Raw genomic sequence first — 23,572 nt, forward strand, 5'->3', positions numbered from 1 at the left:
AACAGATGAATGGATAAACAAAATGTAATGGAATATGGTATATCCATGCAATGGATTTTTATTCAGCCATAAAAATGAAAAAGTGAAGTGCTGGTACAGGCTACAATATGGATGAACCTTAAAGACAACATCTGAGTGAAATAAGGCAGACACAAAAGGACAGATATTGTGTAGTTTCTCTTCTATGAAATCCTTAGAATAAGCAAATTCATGGAGACAAAGCAGGACAGTTGTTACTGGCAGAAGAGAAGAAATGGGGAATTATCTCTAAATGAATGTGAGTTTGGGTTTGGGATGATGAAAAAAACAGTCTGGAAATGAATAGTGGCAAAGGTACACCATATTGTCAATATACTTAACATCAAAGAATTGTCTGCTTACAATAGTTAAAATGATTTTTTATTATGCATATTTTGCTAAAACTAAAATAAATAATTATTTTTTACGTCACACAGCAGGAAGTGCAGGAGCTGGCTCCAGAGCCAACACACATCTTGACCACGGCACTGACCATTCCTTGCAGAGGTCAGGGAGTCAGCTCTAGGAAGTTCTGTCGAGCCCAGAAGCCTAATTGACAGGAAACCAGAATCCTCCTCAAGCAGAGATCTGAGTAGTCTGTTCTCCTGGGACCACCCAACCAGCTCACCCCCCCCTGTGGTTGGACTCTGTGGTTAGCTAAGGATAAGGTGCCTGTGCTTTGTCTGCCTTTGCAGTGTCCCTTTTGAAAAGTTCCAATCTAGTCTTCAGCAAATAAGGAAGGAAAGGGAATGTGTCCACACCTAGACTAAGAGATCAATCTAGAGGTCATCAAAGGTCCAGCTGAAGACCCAGAGCAGTGGCAGCAGAGAGAGGAAAATCACCAACACCAGAAGCTGGCTTACTGCACTTCCGGAAGGGATGCCATCTCCCACTTCTTTCAGCAGGTGAGTTCCGACTTGAGCTAGGAACTGTGGACAGTGTTGCATCATTGCAAGTCTGGATTTTCACACTCATTCACAGATAAGTCAACTGAGGCTTAGCGAGTGAAGATGCCTGCCCAAGGACGCACAGGTCTGACTCCTGAGTCCTTTCCACTATCACATTCTGAAGACATCTGTAGCAGTTTGATATGGTTATGAATTCAAAAAATAGATACTGGATTATGTGTGTAATCTGCTCTGTACCTGGGCATGATTAGGGCTTTGATTGGGCTACATTGTTAGGGCGTAGATAAAAGGCATGGCAAAGGACAGAGTTGAGGGTTTCTGATGTTGGAGTTTTGATGTTGGAGTGTGATGCTGAAGTCTTAAGCTGGAGCCCCAGGAAGTCAGCACACAGAAGAAAGAGAAGCAAGACCCAGGAAGAGAGGACCTGAGCCAGGAGAAGAACACAGAGGACTAGAGGTAGCTCCTTACACATGGCAGAAACCAGGGAGAGAGACAGAGCTGTTCACCTGAGAGTCTACAGCTGACCTTGTGGAGAGAGGCAGAGTCTAGAGAGCCTCATAGTCTACAGCTGACCTTGTAGAGAAAGCAGAGGAGCTGAGCCCAGAGAACCCAGGAAACCTGAACCTTCACAGATGTCGGCAGCCATCTTGCTCCAACACGTGAAAATAGACTTTGGTGATGGAAGTAACTTACGCTTTATGGCTTGGTATCTGTAAGCTCCTACCCCAAATAAATACCCTTTATAAAAAACAACCAATTTCTGGTATTTTGCATCAGCACCCCTTTGGCTAATACAACATCTTTTGTTTTTCTGGGTGTCCCTGGTGCTGGGCACAGTACCCTCAACACATGTGCTCACGGGAGGATGATGGAAGAAACTGGACCAACCAGGGCTCTGCCCCTTTGCTAGGACTCAGGAAAATGCCTCTGACCACACCCAAAACAATGGGAAAATTTGGAACCGTTTGTTGACTGGCTTATAAACCCCACCAATCCTGGCCACAGTCAGGAGAAAGTGCTGCTCAATTCTAGGCTCAAATTCTGGACCTAAGCCATGTCTGTGGGATCCCAGGAGCAGAGCCTGGGTCCCAGAGATCACAGCCAGGCCAGGCAACTGCGGGCTCATCTCAGCTCTTCACAGTCTAAAGGCTCCATGAGGAATGCCTGCTGCCTTCCCTCACTGGGTCCAGCACGGCTGGACTCCTTATCACTGTCCTCCCAACAGCTGCTCTCCTGTCTGAAGCCCCCAGCCCCACTTGCCTGCATCCCATGTGGCAGTCTCGGGGAGAACCCAGCTCCCCACTCTTAACCTTGATACATCTGAGCTACTTCCCACTTATCCCTTTTTCCCCTCCTACCCAGAGGGACAAATCCACTCCCCTTGCCAGAGGGGAGCCATGCCCCAGTGTTGTTTGGGAGAGAAAAATTTAATCAGTTTCCTTTCAATTTTTTCTTATAACAAAAGTAATATATGGACATTGTAGAGAGAGTTAAAAATCAAATATGAAAAATGAGAAGCATCACTAAAACTTACCCACAATCACTTTTTCTTTCTTTTGTAGTTGAGTAATGTTTATAATTTTCATAATCGTCATATATCTTTTGGAAACAGGAAAAGCAATAAAGATTTTCCAAAAACACTCACATCCCCACCACCCAGAGGTAAGCATGTTAATACCTGAAGAAACAACCTTCCAGTCCTTGGATATGTAGATGGACAAACAGAAAGACGGGCAAGATCCATAATGAAGATTTTTGCGTTTTTACAAAAAGGGGCCATTGTAGCCTGCTTTCCTCACTTAACGACACATCATAAATATCATTCCATAAGAATAAGTGGGTAAAAAAAGTGTCTCATGGTTGCACAGTGCAGTCGATTGTGTAATAGCTCTATCCATTCTCTAAGAATCCCCATGTCTTAGACACTTAGGGTATTTCCAATGTTTTATTAGGATTAGCCATGCTAGAATCTGTTCCAGGATCTGTCTTGTTCACTGTGATATTCCAGTGCCTGGTAAAGGGCTGGGAGCAAAGAGGGCCCCACTTAATGTTTGCTGAATGAGTGAAGGCAGGCAAACCACAGTGTTGGCACCTCTGACCTATGACCCTATCTGTCCTCAGCCTGCAGTCACACTCAGGTTTTAGCCTGCCTTGGACTCTGCTTTTTCCTCTCTCCCTGCTTTTCTCTGCCTCCCTAACTTCACCCTCATTTCTCCCTAGTAGCCCTCAGAACTGCTCTCTCTGAGGTTCCCCCGCACATGCCATCTCCAGCCTGGTCCACATGGCCTCAGTTCCCTTCTCCATAGCCTCAGGGCAGCAGAGGACACACTGAGCAAATCCCCCACACACCCTCCCACTGCTCTTCCCCGCCCCCCCCCAGGCCCCTCCAGCCACTCCCGCTGTCTCCTAGCACCTCCAGTCATCCCTCCATGGGTAAGGCTCCTAACTATCACAGCCATTCAATAGGTATTTCCCCAGCACCTGGGGAGTGCAGGCACCCTCCTAGGGAGAGCAGGAAATAGGGGCAGCAATGGTGCGGAAAGGTGGCTGAGTGTGTGAGGAGCCGGCTTTATCCCTCTCACACACACAAATCTCCATCAGACCGCCCACCAAGAAACACCAACTAAAGAGAAGCTGTGTCAGCAAACAGTCCCCTTCCAACCAGGTGGCTGCCCCTCCACACGCCCCTCCCAGTAAAGATCCTGGAGATGGAGCAGCCGCTGTAAGCAGACAAATGCAGCCACCATTACAGGGGCACACTGTGTGCTCTGGTGGTGGCTCTGGGAGCACGTCCAGGACACCTCCCTGGTCTAGGGAGCCAGGTGAGAGTTCTCAGGAGGAAGTGAGGCCTTAGCTGAGCCCCGAAGAATGACCTGAGGGTCCCCAGTGGGGAAAAAGGTTCTGGGAAGAGGGCCAAACCATTCATGGGAGATTGAAGAACAGAGAGGAGGCTGGAACCCAGAGAACAAGAAGGACAAGGAACCTGAGGCTGGAGCACTAGCAGGGTCCAGGGGGAGGATACTGGGAGTCCCCTTGGTCGAGGCTCTCCCACCCCACCTGGGGTTGGGGCTCGGCAGCCCTGCCACCCTCCTAACCACTGCTGTGATCTGCTGTGTCCACCTGATGGAGCACTTCATGCTCAGCACCCCCAGTCAAGTTCAGCATCTTCCCCCATGGCCTGCTCCTCTTCCTGGGCTCCTCCCAGGCAGAAGGGGAGTCCCTAAAGTCATCAAGAACTCCTCCCTCTTTCTCAGCCCAAAATCCTACCTGCCTTCCCATCCCCCGACCTCTCTCTGCCCTGCCCCAGACCTTCAACATCTCTTACATGGGTGAGGCCCTAGCCCCATTCCCAGCATCCAGCTTCTAGTCTGGCACCCAGAGAGCTGCCCATGAGTTTTCAAAATCCCAATCTGGCTCCATCTTTCTCACACCCTCACTCACACAGAGACACCAGTTAAAGGTCTTCTCTGATCCTCATGGCTCCCCATGAAGAGTCCATCGGGCTCGCATTGCCATCTGCCTCCCTCCATGGCTGGCTCGCCATTCGTTTCCCCCATGAATTTGGACGTTTCTTTAAGACAAGATTCTCACCCTTTTTCATCTCTGTATCCCCCAAAATGCCTTGTACATGGTATGAGCTTATTTTATTTGTCAGATTCAAGATAACAAGTCACCCTACTTGAGCCCAGGTCTCGAGAACACCAAGCCCCCACCTTTGTTCTCCTTTCATCCCCAACTCCTGCACAGGATTTTCCTCCTAGGAAAGGCCACTTTCCTCTCACCAGTGACTCCTCCAAGCATGGCAGAGCCTCAACTCCTGAAAGCCAGGAAAGAACACAAGTTGCAGAGTTCAATTTGTTCCCTGGGATGTCTTCTGGCCCAAGATGATGAGAAGCTGACACCTCTACTGTCCAGCTCTGGGGCCAGCTCCCCATTCTCAGAGGGGCTCTATCAGACCCCACTGGCCCTCTGGAGAGGACAACAGTGAAGCCATCTTTCACCAAGCAGCAACAGTGGGCAGGAGATACAAACCCTTCCCATGGCCCATCTCCCAGGTACCAAGTGGGCTTACCAGCCTGCTGAGAAGCCCTCACCCATGTCCCAGAGAACTTCCCCACCCTGGACTATAACAACCTCCTTTTCTCTAATCTTCTCTTCCCCCTCCTTCCCTGCCTGGCAGCTGATGGCCTTGCCTCACAATTCCTTGTAAAAGTAAATCCAGTATAATCTGCCAAATTGGTATTCTGAGGGTCTGTCTTCCCTCCCGTAAGAATGGCCAAGCATCTCTCCGGAGCCGCATGCTGAGGGCCACCCTCTCTACCTTCTCCAGGACTCACTTCCTTCAGTTCTGCCCTCTTTTGCTGCATCATCCATCACCTTCTTTCTCCCCCTCAGCTGGCTCATTCCCAGCGTGCAGTAGGAAAGAAGCCCCCCACAAACCGCCTTAAAATCACCCACCTTAAAAAAGACTTCCTTGACCTCAAGTCCCATCCCCTGCCCCCCTCCCATGCCTTTGCTTCCCCATGAACCAGACTCCACAGCTCCACACACCTACTTGCAGGTTGGGTAGGCTGAGATACTTCTGTGCTTCAGTAATTGCCCCCGTCAGGGAGGTCTTTGGGAGGGCACATAACACCCTCATGATAGCATCCGGCAGAAGCAAGTGTTCAGGCCCAATAGCTCTTGCTCACCATGCCCTCCTCCTCTTTTCCCTCCCCACCTCAGCTGATCATTCCCAGGAAGCAGCTCTTAGGAAAGGCACTCAGACTGGGCCGGTTCAGCACTGCTCCCAGGCCTCTGACCACTTCCTAACCTATTTGACCAGCCCCACCCCACCCTGGCTGGAGGCTCTGGATCAGCATAGCCAACCGCCTACCAGACATCTCCCCTGAGAAGTTAACAGGCACCCCCTTCCCTTCCCCAATAGCAAATCCCCTCCCTCAGTCTTCCCCACCTCAGTAAATGGCATCAAGTCACACAAGCCAACAAGGTTGTTCTTGACTGCTCTTTTCCCTCATGCCTCCCTTCCTGTCAGAGATACCTCCAAATACAGCCTAAATCTGAACACTTCTCACCACCTGCACTCCGAATCCTAATCCAAGCCACCACCCTCTTGCCCAGCCACAGCACTCCTTCCCCCTACCCCAGGCATGGTAAACCCTCTAGCATGCCCCGCCCATGAATATTCTCCTGAGACTAAACTCAGGTAAGCCCTCCTACCCCACCCCCAGCTCCCAGCCTGTTCCATGCTGCTCCCCGTACCTGCAGCTCTATCCCCTGGCTGCTCCTCCTCATCAGGGCCCCAGCTCACATGTCCCTCTTCCAAGGTGGCTTTTCTGACCCTTCTAATTCAAGTAACACCCACTCCACACACATACCCCTTCTCTAATTGCTATTATGGTCTTTATGCTACACTGCACTACTAATATTACATTATTTATGGATTTACTGCTGTCACCCACACTAGAATGAGGAAAATGCACACACTATCCAAGCAATGAATGAATTCTCATGATCCATGATATAAGCATTATTATGCCCATTTTCCAGATCAGGGGGCTGAGGCTCAGAGAGATGAAATGAACTGTCAGGGTCTCCTAGCTAGGGAGTGGCAGGTCGGGGGTCTGCACTCAGCTCTGCCTGACTCCAGAGGCAGGGCTCTCGGCCATCAGGTTACCCCTGAGGAGGTGTGAGTTGCCCTGAAGTAGAAGCTCTCCTGTCCCTCTGCAGGGCCTCCAGGGCCAGGAGAAAGACCAAGCAAGGGTGCTTGTTCTCTGGGGAGGAGATGCATCCTGCAACAGAGGTCTAAAAACAGCAGCGTCTAAGTAAGTGAGGAAGTCCCAGGGCTCGGCAGCAGCCCCAAGTGGAGGTGGCAGGAGTGTGGAAGGGAGACCCCTTAAAAACTGCAGGGGTACATTTCACAGCTAAGAGCAGTCCAAAGGCTCCCCCAGGCTGCTCCACACCGACCTAAGAATCCAAAGGGGCTGCCTTTGCAAGAACAGCTATAGAGACCAGGGGGCATTTGCTTTGTACCAGTACCTGGGCTGAGGACTTCACATGCTTTCATCACTGCAGGTCCACAGGTACCATCCACTTTACAGATGAGGAAGCTGAGGTTGAGAGAGAGTCATTACCTTACCCAAGACCTTGCAATGGGGGTGGGGGTGGGGAGAGTTAGGATTCAAACGCAGGTCTCTGCTTCAGTGCCTGCTTGGGCAACCATCACGCACTGATTCTGGTGCCTTTCTGCTGCCCAGGAAAGGCTCAACCCAGACCCCGATTAGAACACCTCAAGCCCCAGGCCCTGTGGCCTGAGGGAAGGGGACCTGAAGGTGGACAAACAGTCATCCAGAGATAGAGCAAGCATGTGGCATGGACTGACAGACTCAACCAAGGTGACTGGTGTGAAACAGAGGCTTTAATCTGAACAGCAATGGAGGCGCAAGGGGCTGGGGGTGGGGACGGGAAAGAGGGGCGCTGACACAGGGAAGGGAGGAGCCAAGAAGACAGTGGTCTGGACCATGGGAAGAAGGCAACACCAAGCCTCTCCTGGGGAAACTTTTATTTCTCTGACTCCTGTGACTGTGCCCCAGCCTCTGCCCAAACCATTGGCCTGGATCTGAGGGCCAAACCCCTGTATTGTGCTTCTCAAATGCTCTCCCATCCCAAAGGGTATGTGGGCCCCAGATATGGGGAGGGAGTAGTAGAGAAGGGAAGGTCTGGGCTTTGGCAGGGGAGAACCAGGCCTGGGAACAGCCCCAGAAGAAAACTCAGGAACTGATGTGCTGCTGCCAGCACCTCTCACCCCCAGGAGTGGACCTGTCCAGTGCCAGTGCCTTGCCCAACCTCAGAACTAATGCCCAGGCTTGGAGATCCACCGCTTACCTCATCCCAGGGAGGTGGGAAGACAAGGCAGTGTGAGCTGCTGCTTTCTAAGCCTCCCACTGCCCAGTTACCACCAAGGGACCAGAGAAGCAGGGCCACAGGGTCCTGGGAGGAGAAGCAAGCAGCAGTGAGGAGGCAGCAGAAGATGGCTGAGAGGAATCCAGGTTCTCCACAAACACAAGGCCCTCCCTGAATCTGTGCCACCCCCTCCCAGCCAGGGAAAGCTTTACAAAGAGAGGCCTCACTCATTCAGCTGGTGAGGGCGGGTGGGCAAGCCCTGCCCAAGCCCTCCCAGGAGCCCAGTGCCTTCTCAAAGGGTAGCTTCCATAGCTAGGCTACCCCTTGGGGAGGAGGACAAGTGTGGATATGGCCAGGAAACCCAGCCAAAGAACAGAAAAGCCAGGATGAGGCTCTGGACACAGGTTCCCTCAGGTCTAGGAAGCAGGTGAGAAGAGAGGAGCTGAGGGTCACCAGCCAGAACAGCCACGGCTTCTCCCTGTCCCACCCCACCTCACTCTACCCCACCTCTGCCCTGGCTGACCATGGGCCTCAACCTCCAGCCCTCGGAGCATCCAGACACCCACCCAAACATTGGAAACCAGGGGCTCAGGAAACTGACTCATCCTGCAGGGAGCAACTGTTCCAACCCTCAGAAAGGCAACGGGATACAGGAGGGGAAAATCACAGCAAAATACGTCTCTACCCCACAGTGGCACAGAACAACCCCAGGTCTCAAAATGGGACTGGACAGGACAGAATGGAGGAGATGGAGGGACAAATTAGGAGGAGGCCCAGGGACCCTGTCCCAGCACCCCTCTTCTTGCCCCTCCACCACAGGGGATGTCAGGAAACTGGCCACACTTTGGTCACTTCTCCCGACTTGGCTCCTTCAGCTTTAGGTCTGAGCCTCCCTCAACCCCGTACTTACCACCCCACCCCAGTAAACAACTTCTCATCAAACAGAAAGAACAGAGGGGAGCAGGGTGGGGAGGGGGCCAAAGCTGGGGTGGGGGAGGGCAGGCACAGGAAGAGCAGCCCGGGTGGCTCTGGTTGCTCAGCCCCTCCTAGCACGATGTGACAGGCTGGATGGGCAGCAGGCTCCCGAACTTGAAGTGCTGGATCACAGGGAACTTCTCTAGGCACTGCGAGGAAGGAGGGGGGAAGAATAGAGAGGTGAGGGCTGTGCTGCAGGGAGGCCCCACCAGTAGCTTCCTTGAGCAACCCCACCAAGGCCTGAGCAACCCCACCATGGAGGCTGGGACTAGTGTGGCAGAGCAGTTCCCAGAAGGGTCCAACCAGGCCCAGGAAGCGGCCGCATCTCAGAGCAGACCCCAGGTCTTTTGGGAAGGCAAGGCTTCCTACTTACTATGTGCCTTTTCCTACTCCCAACATGCCCCTCCCATTCAAAGACCCCCCACTCCACAACAATCAGACCCACCAAATAATGGGAGAGAAAGAGAATCGGGGGGGGCGGGGGGGGAGAGAGAGAGAAGCCACTAAGGGAGACAGCCCAGTGACATTACTTGGCCCTGAAGGAGAACCTGAGGGCAGGCTTGAAAGAACCCTCCCAGATCCTATAGGGACTCCCAAGTCCAGGTCCCAGGTCCTAGACAAGCAGCTTAGGGATATTTATTCACAAGCCTGAGAAGGGGCCATTTTCTCAGATTCTCAGTTTTCTGGACTAAAAAAAAGCATCTTGGCACTTCAGAATAAGACAATAAAAACCAGCTGACATCCCCCCCACTCCCAGAGCAATTCCCAACAGCCCTGTGCATGGGACAGGAAAAAAAGAGTTGTGAGCAGAGGACTGAGCAGGGGGGTGGGGGCCCCAGGCTCTGACAGGGGGGAGTTGGAAAGATCAGGAGGGCCCACCACAGCAGCTGGCCGACTCCACAGCCAGCCTGACCTCCAGGCACGCACCCCTCCAGCCTGGGTGCTGCTTCAGCACAGCACAGGACAGGGAGTGACTGGGGTCCCAGCTCCTGGCCTGCCTACACCTGCCCCAGCTGTGCCTATCACTACACAGGCCCTGGGCCCTAGTTAGTGTCAAGTTCCAGGCATGTGGGAAGCTGCCAGCCTGGTCCAGGGCCTCCTCCCACACCTCTGGCCACAGAAACAATCAGGCACCTCCTGACAGGGACGGGGGCTGCGGGACACGACACACAAGACTTAAGAGCTCCAGAGGAAGTGAGGACTACATTATGCCAATGTGGTCTCCACCTCCAACTAACTTAGAAGGACAAAGGAGCACCACAGACTGGGCCCACATTCCTTCACCTCAATAATCAGCTGCAGAATTGAGGAGGGAGAGATACAAGGCTTGAGGAGGTCTCAGTCAGTTCTGTGTGTATCAGGGTGGGGGTTGGTCAACAAGGCCAAAATGGGGGTTGGGGAAAGTGGGCAAGGGAAATCTTTTTTTTGTGCAGTTAAAGAGCAGGGGGCTAAGTTACAGTGTGGGAGGAACAGGGCTCCTGACCACAGCCAGGCTTCTGGTCCTCGGGCAGAAAAAGTGGGGAGCAAGCTGGGGATGGACCCTGGGGGAAGGGGGAGCACAGCCAAGCTGGGCCAGCAGCAAATGCAGCTGCCATTGTGCTTATGTCATTGCTGAAGTGGTGGGAGTTTGGAAAAGGGGGCCCCCCTCTGGCCCTGGAATTCCAACAGGGGTCAAAGGTCAGCCTACTTCTAACTCTCATTCAAGAGAGGCTATAAAGGCAAGAAAGCCTTAGGGGGAGGGGGCAGAGACAGATGTCCTCCCCTGAGATGATGCCAAGGGGCCCCAGAACAAGCTTCCCCCAGGGCCAGAAGAGAGGCCAGGAGCTGGGCTAAAGTCAAGAGGCTGTTTGGGGCAAAGGAAGTCTAAGGCTCCAGGGCAAAGGCAGAAGGGAACCTCGGTTCAAGACTATATTCCAGCAAGGCCCAGCCCTGATAAACTGCCCTGAAGGGTCCACCCTGAATATCTGGGCAGCTTCAGCCCATCTACTTATGGATCTTCTAGCGAGAGGCCCAGACCAGAGGCTGGGACCAGAGGCCCTTTCAGGTGACTGAAGGGGGAGGGGTTTCTCCAGTCCCTGACAAGGCCCTTCTGAAGGTAGGAGTAGTAGAGGTGACCCTCAGGAAAGACAGGCCCCGCTGCCACGCAGGCCCCGGAAAGCATTTGGTTCTTCAATTCAAAAAGACCAGGCTATCTCGAAGGTACACACAATCCTGTATCTCTCAGTTGCCTGAGCAAAGATGCCTGATGCCAGGGCCTGATCAGAGGCCAATTCCTCTCCACCAGCCAACTGTGGCTGGTGGGTCCTGGCCTTGCTAATCCCTTCTAGACTTCAAGACTAGTGGGCCTCTCAGTCCCGCCATGAACTGAGAACTGATCTGAAAACACCAGGCCTTTCCTTGGCGCTTCTGAACAGGAAACATACAATTAATTCCACGGATTCTCATGGACCAAAGACTAAGGGCTATTTATTATAACTTATAAACAAGTATTGAACATTACAAAGATTCGGCGTTCATAAAATAGTTGGTGAGTTATAGCATTACCCTAAAGAGACGTCTGGCTGCCACACAATGTTTGGCAAGGCTGCAAGCTCCCACTGCACATGCATGCATCAGAGCTGGAATTTCCCCTATTTTCAGGAAGGATGCTTTGTTATGTACTAGAGCACCGCACCCCCCCCCTCACCCCGCTGTCCTGAGTGATGGCAGTGTACGATCACCATCCTGGTGTTCAACATCCATAAAAATACTGACTTTTATACTGTGGACTATTTTGTTCTTATATTCTTGCTGCACCATCACCATTTTGAATCATAATTTCCCTCTCCCTCCTCTATCAGCCTGGAGTTCTTCTGCCTCTAGAACGTGGGGGCAGCTAGGGGAAAGAGGAGGCCTGGGTCAAGATAGGTTCAGAGTCACTCAACTAAGAGACCTGTGGAAAGAAGAGCATCTAAGATCCCAAGCAAGCAAAGGCAGTCACAGGGTCCCACCTTTGAAGTTTCACGAGGTAAGGGGTGTAGTGTTCTGGACTGGGAGCCAGGTATCCCTCACATGCTGCAGGACAGCCCCCTAGCAGTGGGGAGGGCTAAGCAGGGTGATGTTGTCCCCATCCACACTCACTGTGGCAGGGGTGGGGATGTCAGGAACAAGAGGACACCGGGAGGGCAGTGACCCGGGTGCTACCCAGGCAAGGGAGAACTGGAGTGGAGGGCTAGGCCGGGTTGCCGGAAGGAGACTGTACAGCCTCAACACACAAGAAGCCACTCAGATTAGAGAGGTATGTGGTTGGAACCTAAACACAGGATGTGAAGTCCAGAGGAAAGGGAGGGGGAGGGGGAGGAGCGGATGGAAGGCCAGGCCAGGTCAGTTCCAGCACTGTTAACCCCTTCAGGACCATGCAGAGGGGGCCAGCCCAAACGGAAGTATTTGTGCAATCACCTCACCCAGCTCCTCTAATACCCCTTCCTCCCCTTTCTTCCTCTGTTGAAAAGCTCTAGGCCTAAAGAAGCACACCAGCAACTGCCTCCCAGTAAGGAGTGGGATGGCCAAAGGTCAAGAGATGGGCACCCTAGGAACACAAATGAGACATGAGGGTCAGCCTAAGTGGGAAGCAAGGGGACTTTGAGAGCCCATCTACCTGCCCAGCTCTAGGTGAGGGACTTCACACCCTGGCCCTTCCCCAGCCAAGGGCAAACAGTTCTAGAACTGCTCTGCCTAAGATGTGGGAGGAGCTAGTGGAAGAGAAAGGGTGAAACGAAAATGTCTCCTCCCTACTTGCAAGAGAAAAAGCCACCACCTCGCTGGGAAGAGGAGATTGCATGAAACACCCTCGGAGCCAAGAGGCAGCCGCCTCCCAGCAGGGGGAGCTCCAGGAAACCACAGCCTCTCCCTGCCCTCCTACATCTGGATTCAGATTTAAGGGTAGCATGGTGAAATGTTAAAATTGGGAGATCTGGGTATCTGCGGGGAAGTGGGGGTATGTTAAGAGTTCTCCACATGGGGTTTGTATTATTTTTGCAACTGTCCTGTAAATTTGAAATTATTTTTCAGAATAAATTTCCTAAAAAATCACCTGAAGAACTCATTACTAATACCAATTCCCATCCTCTGTCCAGATTGCCCCACCCAAAGTGCAACAGTTTGGGGTTGGGGGGTGGGGTGGCAGCATTCCCAGGACCCACATCTTCTGTTTTGTCCTCAGCGTAGCTGCAGGGGCAGCTAAAAGCCCACCAGCCCCCACTCACCTCAGCCTTATACATGCGGATGAGGCCCTGGTTCACTTTGGACCAGGAAGGGACAGCACTGATGTTCCACAGCTGGTTGGAGTGTTCTGCAAAGGGGCCCGTCTTCATCTGGAAATGACAAACCACAAGCTGGCGAAGTAGGGGCAGCCCGGAAACCCATCCCCACTCCCCTGAAGCACGGTCAAGCCCACACACACACGCTTGGGGACTAGGCTGCAGCACCCGCCTGTGTGCACACATTCCAACAGGCACACTTTGTGCCAGATACAAGGTTCCTCTTGGACTGTAAGGTCTCAATAGACCTTATCTCAGTAGAAAACCTAACCTTCCTTTCCCACCCGACCTCAGTCACCTCTGTTTCTCCCATGGCCAAAAGAAAAGGCCTAATTACCACCTCCCAGTAAATCCAGCAGCCATAGGAAAATAAAATCTCCATTCAAACTTCATTCAAGCTTCCACCAACTCCCCGGAGCCACAGAGGGTCTCTATGTCACTGTGGTTCAGATAAACAGCAGCAGTGGCATGGACCCCAGTCCTTTCTGGCCCAGCCCTTTCCCTGCCTTGCCCTCATACAAGGGACAGGCTGTGCCACCGGCACCTGGTTTGCACCTGCTGCCGACAGGGCTGGAAGAGCAGAGGGAGGTGACAGTTTGGGGGAGGACCAGAGTAAGTGAGATTCAAATGCAGGTATCTAACTGCCCTCCATGTGGCAGGTAGAGGGAGGACAAAAAACAGGGAGCCAGACTTGTGACAGGGGTGCCCACAGTAGGTTCTTGGGAGCAAGGTCTGCTTAGAAACCAGCCTGGCCAAGCCAGGAGGCGGGGAAGGGATGGCAACCACAGCAGCATACAGCAGGCAGGCACAGGGCAGCTCCCTTCCTGGTCCCTCCTCTTGCAGAAAGTCTGACCCTCCGGGAAGAGAAGGAAAAATTCTGCAGCAAGCCCAGCAAAGTTCCCATGACATCAGCAAACACAGCAATAAGACAGGGAGGCTGTGCACCCTTGGACACCATGAGGCCAGTATGTTTGTATTTATTATCCAAGCAATTCCTAATCCCCTCAAGCCACCCTCCTGCACTCAGGTCTTGTCAGCAACACTTATGTGGGAGGGACACCCTGAGGACACCCTAGGCTCCAGAGGACTGAAAACATAGGGACTGAGCCTGGCAAGGAAGCAGTGACTTGGACCCTGAGTGGCTGGAAGGTTCCAGAAGAGGCAGTGCAGGGAAATGCGGAGGTTGGAGGAGAGCTGTTTCAGGGAGAAAGAATAAGCCCAAGGCTCGATTTCCATGTTGGGAAATCATAATTGTAAGGGCCCTCAGTGGCACGTAACCCCAATACCTACTCTTCAGCTGTGGTTTGCTGTCTGGCTAACCCACTCCTGCAGGCCTCTCACCTTCTCCAATAAGACAAGTCTTGGGAAACTTTAAGATTTAAGCCCCCAAAGCCACCATTTTATCCCTATAGTCTCCCACCCCCTGGTCCAAGTGTCCAAAGAGCCTGTCTTGCCTCCTGTCCTCTGTGGCCAAGAACCTTCCCTCCTCCTCCAGGCTCCCCAGCAGCGAGGCCACTGCATAAGGCCTTAGACAGAAACCCAAAAGGTCCTGGTCCCACCAAGGCTTAATTCTTGGGCCAGTCCCTTCACCCAGAATGCTTTCTCTTCCTGTTTCTATCCAAGGTTCCCTCCTCCAGGAGGGCTGCCTAGCACCCCTAGATTACAAGGGCCTTGCCTTTGTGGAGTTTTGTTCAGAGCTTTGTTCCAACCATCCCACTCAATCAGTCTCCACCCCACCCTCCCCACCCCCTTCCTCACTAGCCCCTCCTTGCCCCGCCCCTTCCGTAGGCTCTGCTCCATGGGGAAGGCCAGGCTCCAGGCCTCGGCTGCACATTTCCAGGCTTAGGGATAATTTGAACTGTGTAATCAGCTTCACTCTTTGGGCAAGGCCCTGTGGGCAAGCCACCCGGGAGGCACCCTGCTGGCTTTGTCCAACTGCAGCAGCTACGGGGCCTGTTTATCAAAGGCTCAGAACGGCAGGCAGATGGACATTGCGAAACCAGAGGCTAAGCTTCCTGGACCAGCCTCACCAACAAGGACACAGGGAGGAGTCCCCAAAAAGGCTTCTCTAGGCTCCTGGAAGAGCTAGGGTGAGGCCTGTGCTTCAGCGCTCCATTGGCCCTGGAAAGTGGAAAGGCCAGAGATGCTGTTTCTCAAGAGGGCCTGCCCCTCTTGAGGACTTCTGTGTCCTAAAGTCTCCCTTAATCCATCACAGGAGACTGCAACTATGGGAAAGGAAAACAGATGAGGGGAATAAAAGGAATCGGGGGCGAGAAGACAGAAAAAAAAAAAAAATAGCTCATTCTAGCCACAAAGGGAGAGGAGAAAGGAGCGAGAACGAGCAAGCAAGCTGCAGTCCCGCAGTGACCCCAGGGGAATCGTGTGAGTCAGAGCAGCCATATTGAGCAGGAAATTACTCACAGACGCTGCGTTCCTGCCTCTCTACTCCCCAGAGAATCGGCCTTTTGTAAATGGTTCCTCTGTCAGTAACTAAGGGGGGGATGGGGCGGGGGATGGGGGGAGGCTCTGCACAGCGCCTTCCTGTCAGCTCCTTCCCTTCCAGCTGAAATCTGATCCCTCCCTTCCCAAAACTCCAAATTTAGAAGCCAGATTGAAACTGAAATTCTTTTCCTGCCTGCCCTGGACTCTTAAAGGCGCCAGGGCTGCAAATCCTAAAGCAGCAGAACCCCTGGAGTGGGGGGAGGCAGGGGGAGGGTTCCCCTCATCTGGGATGCCCAGGGCTATCAGGCCAGGCCCCTGGTGAAGCCCAGGAGGGAAATCTCAATTCTATTTTCAACTTTTATTCTGTTTATTGCTTCAGTTGCACTAGCCCTACTGATTTCCAGGTCTCCAGAGGCGAAACCACCTCCTTCCAGACCAAAATGCACAGACCCCTAATCAGGCTTTCAAGTCCTGCATCCCAGTGTCCAGCTTTGGGCCTTCTCTTTGCCAGGGTGAGCCAGGCCAGGTCACTCACTTGCTACAGACAAGGGGCTGCAAAAAGCTAGCCCCAAGCTCTGAAGAACCAACACATGGTGTGCTGCAACCAACACCAACACCAGCTTGGGTCAAGGGGTAAAAGGGGGCCTTTGTTACAGTCACCTCAGCTTATGGGGTACACCTCTCCTAACACCCAATTTTTAACACCATACCTAAGAGCCTAGACCCAGTGTGAAAATGTGGCCTTGCTGAGGGAATGCAGAACTGCCCAAAACTCTAAGGCCTACTCTCCCCTCCCTGTTCATACCTCTCCTCAATTAAATGTCCCTAAAACCTTCCCCAAGTTCAATGTGCCTTTAGCGCCACCTAGTGGCCACTTTAAGCTTTCCTATGGCAGAGAAACTGGGTCTCAAACCTTGGGAAAACTTTGTTGTTGCTATTGTTGTTGTTGTTTACCAGCATACCCAATCAACCAAACAAGAATACAAAATTTTAACATGAAATCAGTCTCGGTGTTCCCTGAGGTCCGGCCTGGCCTGCCCCCCAGTTAGTGTTACTGACAGGGACCCAGGGTTTGGCTAGCCACCAGGGGGAGCCAAAACAGCTTAGCTTTATCTCCCAAGTAAGTGATGTCCTCCAGCTCAGCATAGAAACTGCTTCTTCCCACCCTCCTCCTCCAGTTCATCCTGGGGTTTCCCAGGGCTCCGCAGACCCTAGTATTCTACTCCAGGGGCAAGCAGCACATGACTGGCTCTCAAGGCAGTGAGCCAGGCTGCCCCCAAGTCCTTCTGACCTTGGGCCTGCTACACTACTGAAGGCAGCAGATCTCTGAGAATGAAGCAGTGACCACCCAGCCACCAGTCCAGTTTTATTTGCTGACTTGAAAAAATGCTTCATTCCCCTCTGGCCTCTGAAGTTTGGCAGAGGCCTGAGCTGAATGCAGACCATGAGGCACTCTGGAGCCACGACTGCTTAACCAGGCCTCTTGTACTTCAAGGAGCTCAGATTGGGCAGCCAAGAGAACAGTTCTCGTGGGTAGGAGTCTGTGAGTGTAACAGAGGTGTCACTGGGACAAATGGGCATTTGTGGGGCACCAGAAAAGAGAACAGGGACAAGAACCCTCTCTAGACATCAGAGCCAAGATACCCTTTGGACATGTAGGGCAGGGGATAGGGGGCTACAAGGCAAGAAGAATGAAAAGCCCTGACCTCTCCCAGAAGAGAGACCCAGGAACAGTAGTTCCTCCAAGACTGGTTCAGAAACCTAGGGTGGCGCCCAAGAACATGCAATTTTAATAAGAGCTCCAGGTGATCTGGCACATACACACACACTTGGCACTACAGACCTTATGTGCTCCATTGGAAAGACAACGAACCCCTCCCAACAATATCGCCCAGCCTCGTCACACTTCAGACCAACTCTAGCTAGTAACAACCCCATGGAGTTCAGTACCCCAGGCCACTGATTTGGGGGAATAGATCCTGGTAGGTCAGAAGTTGGCTATACCTTTTAGGAGAGGCCTTGTGGGGCTTCCTTTTCAGCAACCTGCTCTCTGGTGCCAGCTCTGCCATCTTTGGGCAGCAGCTCTGGATCCTCTGTCCCACTCCCAAGCTACAAGCCTCATTTCCTTTAAGCCTGGAGGCTGCCATGGACCTCTCCCTTATCCCCTCCTCCTTACCTCAGTAATGAACAGGATACATTCCAGGAACATGTAGTCCTTGTGGTTCTCATTCACAGCCTTCTCATCTACAAAGTGCCTGGGCTCTAAATATGGGTGGTCTGGGAAGAGCAAAGAGGCCAGGGGTTAAGGAGCAGTCACTCACCTCACCTGTGTACTTCAGCCCAGCCACAGTCAATATCAAGGCCAGGGCCACAGGCCTGCCCACAGTGTGCTCAATGCTTGACCTCATAGGAGCAATAAATGGCCTTCTGTGTGTGTGTTCTAATATAATAGACTCTGGCTCTGCCTCTGACTAGCTGTGTGACCTTAGACGAGTGACTTCAGCTCTCTGAGGTTCAGTTTCCTCATCTGTGACGTGAGGATAAGAAGTGCACCTCCCTCATTGGGTTGTTGAGTATGACATGACAATAATTCCCACGTGTAAAGCACTTAGCACAGTGTCTGAGGGTAAGTGCTTTCAATGGTGGCTGGTCTTATGCTGACCAAGGCCCTTCTTCATGGTGTCATTGAGAAGATTCAGGGAAATAATCTATCTGAAGCACTCAGAGCAGTGTCTGGCACAGAGCAAGTATTCAACAAATGGCTGTTTATTAATATCACCTTGTAAGCAATTAATTCTATGTCAAAATCGACATTATTAACCCATCTCCCACTCACCAGTAGATCCTGATGATCTGATCAAGTCTGGAAAAACAGTTTTGAGTGGGGAAGAACCATGGGAGCAGGCCCATCTCTGAGCCCCACGGGAAGCGGGCACAGAGTCCAACCCTTGGCAGCAGCTTCCTGGTGGGCGCCCTCGTACCCAGCTCAACAATAACAGCAGATGACGTTGGTCACCAAGTCAAAAGAGCCCTCATTTTCAACATAAAACCCCGCAGCTGCTGCCAGGAGTTGGAGCGTATTTCACACCAGTCCATTATGCAGCAAGCTAGCAGCGCCCTTGCTCCAACCCACGTCACTTTCCATTATCTCTGTGGTGCTCTGCCTCCGCCTCCCCCAGCCCGCCAAGCCAGCTCGCAGCAGAAGGTCGACAGCAAACAGCCTCCGTCAATAGCCATTCTAATGCCCTGCTTTACAAGCTGTCACTGTCTGCCCTGGGTAGGAGAAGAAGGGAAGGAGAGAAGAGAAGAGGGGCAGAAGGAGGGACAGAGAATGCACTCTTGGGGCAGGGGGGTGGGACAGGCTGGAGGATAGGTACCCTTTAGTACCTATCAGTTGTGAACTGCCCCAAATGAAGGGCAAAAACTGGAAATCATCCAGGCCCCATACTCCCTGACTGCCAGCTGGCTCCATTCTGTACGTCTTCTGGAGTTTCCGCATAACCTCAAGGTATCTGTACAGGATGGTGGGGGAAGAAAGGTAAAGAAGCAAAAATAAAAAGACAGTTTCAATCCTTTTGCCATTGGGAGTACAAAGGGCCTGAGAACAACCACTTAAGAGTATAACTAGTCTCAATTTCAATTTAATACCTGCATAAAGTTTGTACATCAGTCAGTATTCTCAAAATAATGTACCTTTTTTTTTCCCTTTATATACTCAGCTTTCTTTGGGCCAGAAAAGGGGTAAAACACCAACTGGATTAAGTGCTGTAAGTGCTCTCAACTCCCTCTGGAGAATGTGTAAAACCTTGGGTAGGAACCTCAACTTCTCTTCCTCGGTTTATCTATCTTAAAGTAACTGGGAGTCAAATTAGATCTCCCAGGTCCTTTCTGTTCCAATCTTTAAGTTTATCAGCAGCTGTGCATCAGAGTCACCTGTGGAGCTTTGAAATACACTATTCCCTCGGCTCTACCACAGACCTATTGAATCAGGAACACCAGAGTGGGATGGGAGAATCATTATTTGTAAAGCTCTCTGGGTGACTCTGATACACACCTTTGCTGCCTGGCAGCTGGTTTGGGTGGCATAGGGCAGTAGGTCACAGCCTGACTGCCTGGGTTCAGGTCTGATGAATATGAACTCCATCAACAGAGAGTTGATTTCTCTGTGCCTCATTTTCCTCAACTGTAAAATAAAAATAATAGTTGCTAATTTATTGGGCTGTTGTGAGGCTTCAATTGAGTTTATATATGTAAAGCACTTAGAACAGTGCCTGTATATGATAAATGCCATGTATGCATTAGCAGTCATTATTTTACATTTCCTTCATTTCTTTTTACTCGGAAGTAAAATTTAACCTAATAGAAGGAAGAGTCTTGGACCCATCCACAAGCCAGAGCTTGATGAGGACAGCTGCTCAGGACACCTCTAAAGCACCCTGCTCCCCCCACCCCAGCAACCACCCCTCCTGCCCTTCTCTCCCTCACCGATTGAACACCTTGAAGACAATAGCTATTTGGTCATCCACCCGGAGCACCCCAATCTTGCAGAGACAGCAGAGGAAAGCAGCAAAAGCTGCTTCATGGCCTGCGGGGAGAAAAAACAGCCGAGGTTGACAATCTTCCAGAAGAATGAGTGGGATTGCTTCTTGGCTTCACCAGAATCCAAATTATTGATAACTGTCCCTCGGAGGAGGGAGGTCAATATGGAGATAATAGGGCCTTTTAGGAAAATTGAGGCTCTTTCAAAAACTACTGGTGCTCTAATTCTACATCCCTAAAAGCTCAGGCTGTTGACTTTTTAAAAAGGTATTTACACATTTTGTAGATTTAACTTCTCATCAATTCCATCCTATTTATGTGTGCAATCTGTCAATGCCACACTCTAAAGAAACAGTGGCAAAAGTGGCAAACAAGTCCCTGTCCTCAGAGAGTTTATGTTCTATTAGGCAGAACAGACATTAAATATATACTGTGATTCTGACTCTGAAGGAGAAGGGCAGGGTGATAATTGGAGGATATCACAGGGGAACATAACAGTTCAGGGAAGGTGTCCCTAAGGAAGGGACATTTATTCTGAAATCTGAAAAATGAATGGCAATTGGCAAGGTAGAAAGCATGGGGGAAGTAAGAATAGTGTTCTTGCTAGAATAGTACGTGCAAAGGCCCTGAGGCAAGAAAAAGCTCGATCTATTTGAAGAACCGTAAGAAGGCTAGTATGGCTAAAGCAGAGAGAGCAAGGAGAAAATGGAATAAGATGAGACAAGAAGGCAGATGGGCTTTAATAGCCATAGTGAGGAGTTCAAGTTCTATCCTACAGCAGTGGGGAGCCACTGAAGGCTTACTAAGCAGGGAATGCATGGTCCAATTACAAGGTCAAAAGACACCCCTCTTTCTTTCCCAGTCATATCAAATAGGAATGATCAGCCCTAAAGAAACTATTGACTGGACTTTGGGTTGAATCCCATGGTTCATGATGTCTAAATATGTTTGGAGGGAGGAGTGGGGAGACTATTTGATTGGCTTCCTGTCCTGTTTCTGCAGAATGAAGCCCCCTCCAGAGCCTGAAATGTTTACTTACTTTCACCTGTAATAGTTTCCAATTATGACCAGCCAGAGTCCTAGCAACCATCACAGTCTTAAGGAAAAAAACCCACTAATTCAGTTAGGCTTCCCTCTGGGATCTTTCCCTGAAGGTCTTGGTCAAAATTCCACCCCTTCAGATCTCAAAATCCTTGATAAATCTGTTTCCCCACAGCAGAGCAGCAGAAGACAAAACTTACCTAGGATTCAGGTCCAAGAGGGACCTTCTTCAGTGCCAACCTCTGTGGCCTGGGATTCCTCTTCGAGGCCCACAATCCCCAAGCAAAGTGACAGCCCTAAGAGAGCTCTTGCATTTGCCCACTTACAGGGCAGAAAGGAAAGGTAAGCTCTTACCAAAGCAGCAGTCCTCCTTGGTTGAGGCCACCCCCTAACTGAGAGAACACTTCTCCTTTAAGGTGCCCACACACACTCTCTCCTCAGCTTGGCTGACTGACTCGGACAATTGATCCAAAGAGTTCAACAGTGTAGAGAAGCTGGCTAAGAGACAAGGGCCTTGGGGAGAGTATGTTCCACCATGTTACCAGAGGCAAACCAAGCTCTTTAATTTCTCAAGGCTTCTGTAAACAGTTGCCTTGAGATAAAGTAAGCGCTCCACAGATTATTTTGGCAATGGTATGATGATGATAAACTCACAGAGAGACCATCTTTACCAAGAACTGAGAAATCAGCCGGGCACACACAGGCATCATGCATATGACAACTGCTCCCCCTAGTGGACCAGGCTGGAGCCACAGGAGCAACATCAGGCCACCCAGGGCCCAGCTACAGCACCCCAAGCTGGCTCCTAGAGGCTGCAGGTGCTTGGCAAACTCTTGCTTGCTCAGAGAGCCCAAGACAATCCAGAGCAAATAGGAAGCAGCCCAAGAAAAGAAAGAAGTGAAGCCAAATAAGAGCCAGAGCCCCCACTGGGCCCTGGGAGTGGGCAGGTACCTGTGCCATAGTCGATGCGTGTGGAGTTCCCCACTGACTCCTTTAGGTAAACAGCCACCTCAGGCACAGCAGCTGCCAGATGGGTGGGGACCACTGTGGCCACCAAGTTTTCTGCTTCCTGATAATACAAGAGACACAAAGTGGTGGCAGGAGATTAGGCAGCATCCTGGTGGGGAAGCATCTGGCTGGGGGCCCAGGCTGCCATGCCAGGCCATCCTGGCTCCCTGCTCTGACTGGCCCACAGAAGCAAGGGGCAAGGTCTCTGGGGCAGAAGGGGGATAGCATTTATGCATTTATTCTTACACAACAGAGAGACTACCATGGGGAGTTTTCATCCGCTGACCCCTCTTCCAGAGGGTAAGGGTCTGAAGGACAGACAGGAGGATTTGGAAAAGATGCCATTCATTTCTCCCATCCGGAAACTCATTGGATCCCCATGGAGACTCTGGGAGGTCAGTAATATTATCCCCAGACTATTTTCTTCATGCCCCCAGAGTAGCAAGAGTTTGCATCATACGTCCACCAAAAGACCTATCAAGAATTTTCATAGCAGCACTGTTCAAAATGGCCAAAAATGGAAACAACCAACAACTGAAATGTCTACCAGTAGTAAAATGGAAAATAAATTGTGGTATACTAATACAATGGAATACTATGCAGCAGTGAGAAGAGCTGCTACGCACAACATGGATGAATCTCACAGACATAATATTGAGCAAAAGAAGCCAAGCATCTATATAAAATACAAAAACAGGCAAAATGGATATCAACTGGGAGGGGGCACAAGGGCCTTCTGCAGTACTAGAATGTTCTACAGCTTCATAGGAGTGGTGGGTGCATAGGTAAAAGCATATGTAAAAAGTCATCAAGTTGTACAGCTATGATTTTTCTGCTTTCTTGTACATAAATTATAACTCAATAAAAATCTTTAAAAAGAAAGAGAAAAGGGAGGGAGGGCTATCTTAGAGTCTACAGGCAATCCCAGGCAGCTCTTAAACAGGGATAGCCCTTCCTTTGCTGGCTCCTTGGTACTCCCCTCTTCTCCATGTGAAGATGCTATACCAGAGGAAAATTAGGACCTAAGTTTCACTATGTTCAACCTATGGGCAACTGGCATCAGCATCTCCTGGAGCAGGTTAAAATCTGGATTCTTTAAGGATGAGGCTTGAGATTCTGCACTTTATTTTTTTGTTTTGAACAGCTAACATTTTCACATGATTCAAAAATAAAAACATTATAGAAGGTATGCATTGATATATCTCATTCCTATCTGTCTCCATCTACTCTATTCTCCCTTGTCCTCAAAAAGAAACCGCAGTTTCATTAGTCCCTTATATATCCTTCCAGTGATATTTCTTTATGAAATACGAGCAACACAAACATACATTTTTATTTTTCCTTTTTCTTACCAAAAGTTAGTTTACCATGTACATCATTAAGCCTGTTTTTTTTTAAATCATAACAATAAATCCTGGAGCCCTTCCTATCTGAGTTCCA

At 50.8% G+C, this 23,572-nt stretch overlaps 1 protein-coding gene across 6 annotated transcripts in view; it reads right to left on the reverse strand.

The window, feature by feature from the left end:
• Nucleotides 1–7,326: 7,326 nt before the first annotated feature.
• Nucleotides 7,327–23,572, reverse strand: part of PTPA (protein phosphatase 2 phosphatase activator) — a 30,045-nt gene continuing 13,799 nt past the window's right edge. For all 6 annotated transcript variants that reach the window (XM_004463119.5, XM_071216917.1, XM_004463121.5 and 3 more), the window contains 6 exons: nucleotides 22,076–22,193; nucleotides 20,030–20,129; nucleotides 18,932–19,056; nucleotides 17,721–17,821; nucleotides 13,049–13,156; nucleotides 7,327–8,953 (listed from right to left, as the gene is read on the reverse strand). In XM_004463119.5, the coding sequence (XP_004463176.1) occupies nucleotides 8,876–8,953; nucleotides 13,049–13,156; nucleotides 17,721–17,821; nucleotides 18,932–19,056; nucleotides 20,030–20,129; nucleotides 22,076–22,193 (630 nt within the window). In that variant the 3' untranslated portion in view covers nucleotides 7,327–8,875. The remainder of the gene's footprint in view (nucleotides 8,954–13,048; nucleotides 13,157–17,720; nucleotides 17,822–18,931; nucleotides 19,057–20,029; nucleotides 20,130–22,075; nucleotides 22,194–23,572) is intronic.

Source organism: Dasypus novemcinctus, chromosome 8 (genome assembly GCF_030445035.2).
Source record: "Dasypus novemcinctus isolate mDasNov1 chromosome 8, mDasNov1.1.hap2, whole genome shotgun sequence".
In the NCBI taxonomy this organism is placed as follows: Eukaryota; Metazoa; Chordata; class Mammalia; order Cingulata; family Dasypodidae; genus Dasypus; species Dasypus novemcinctus.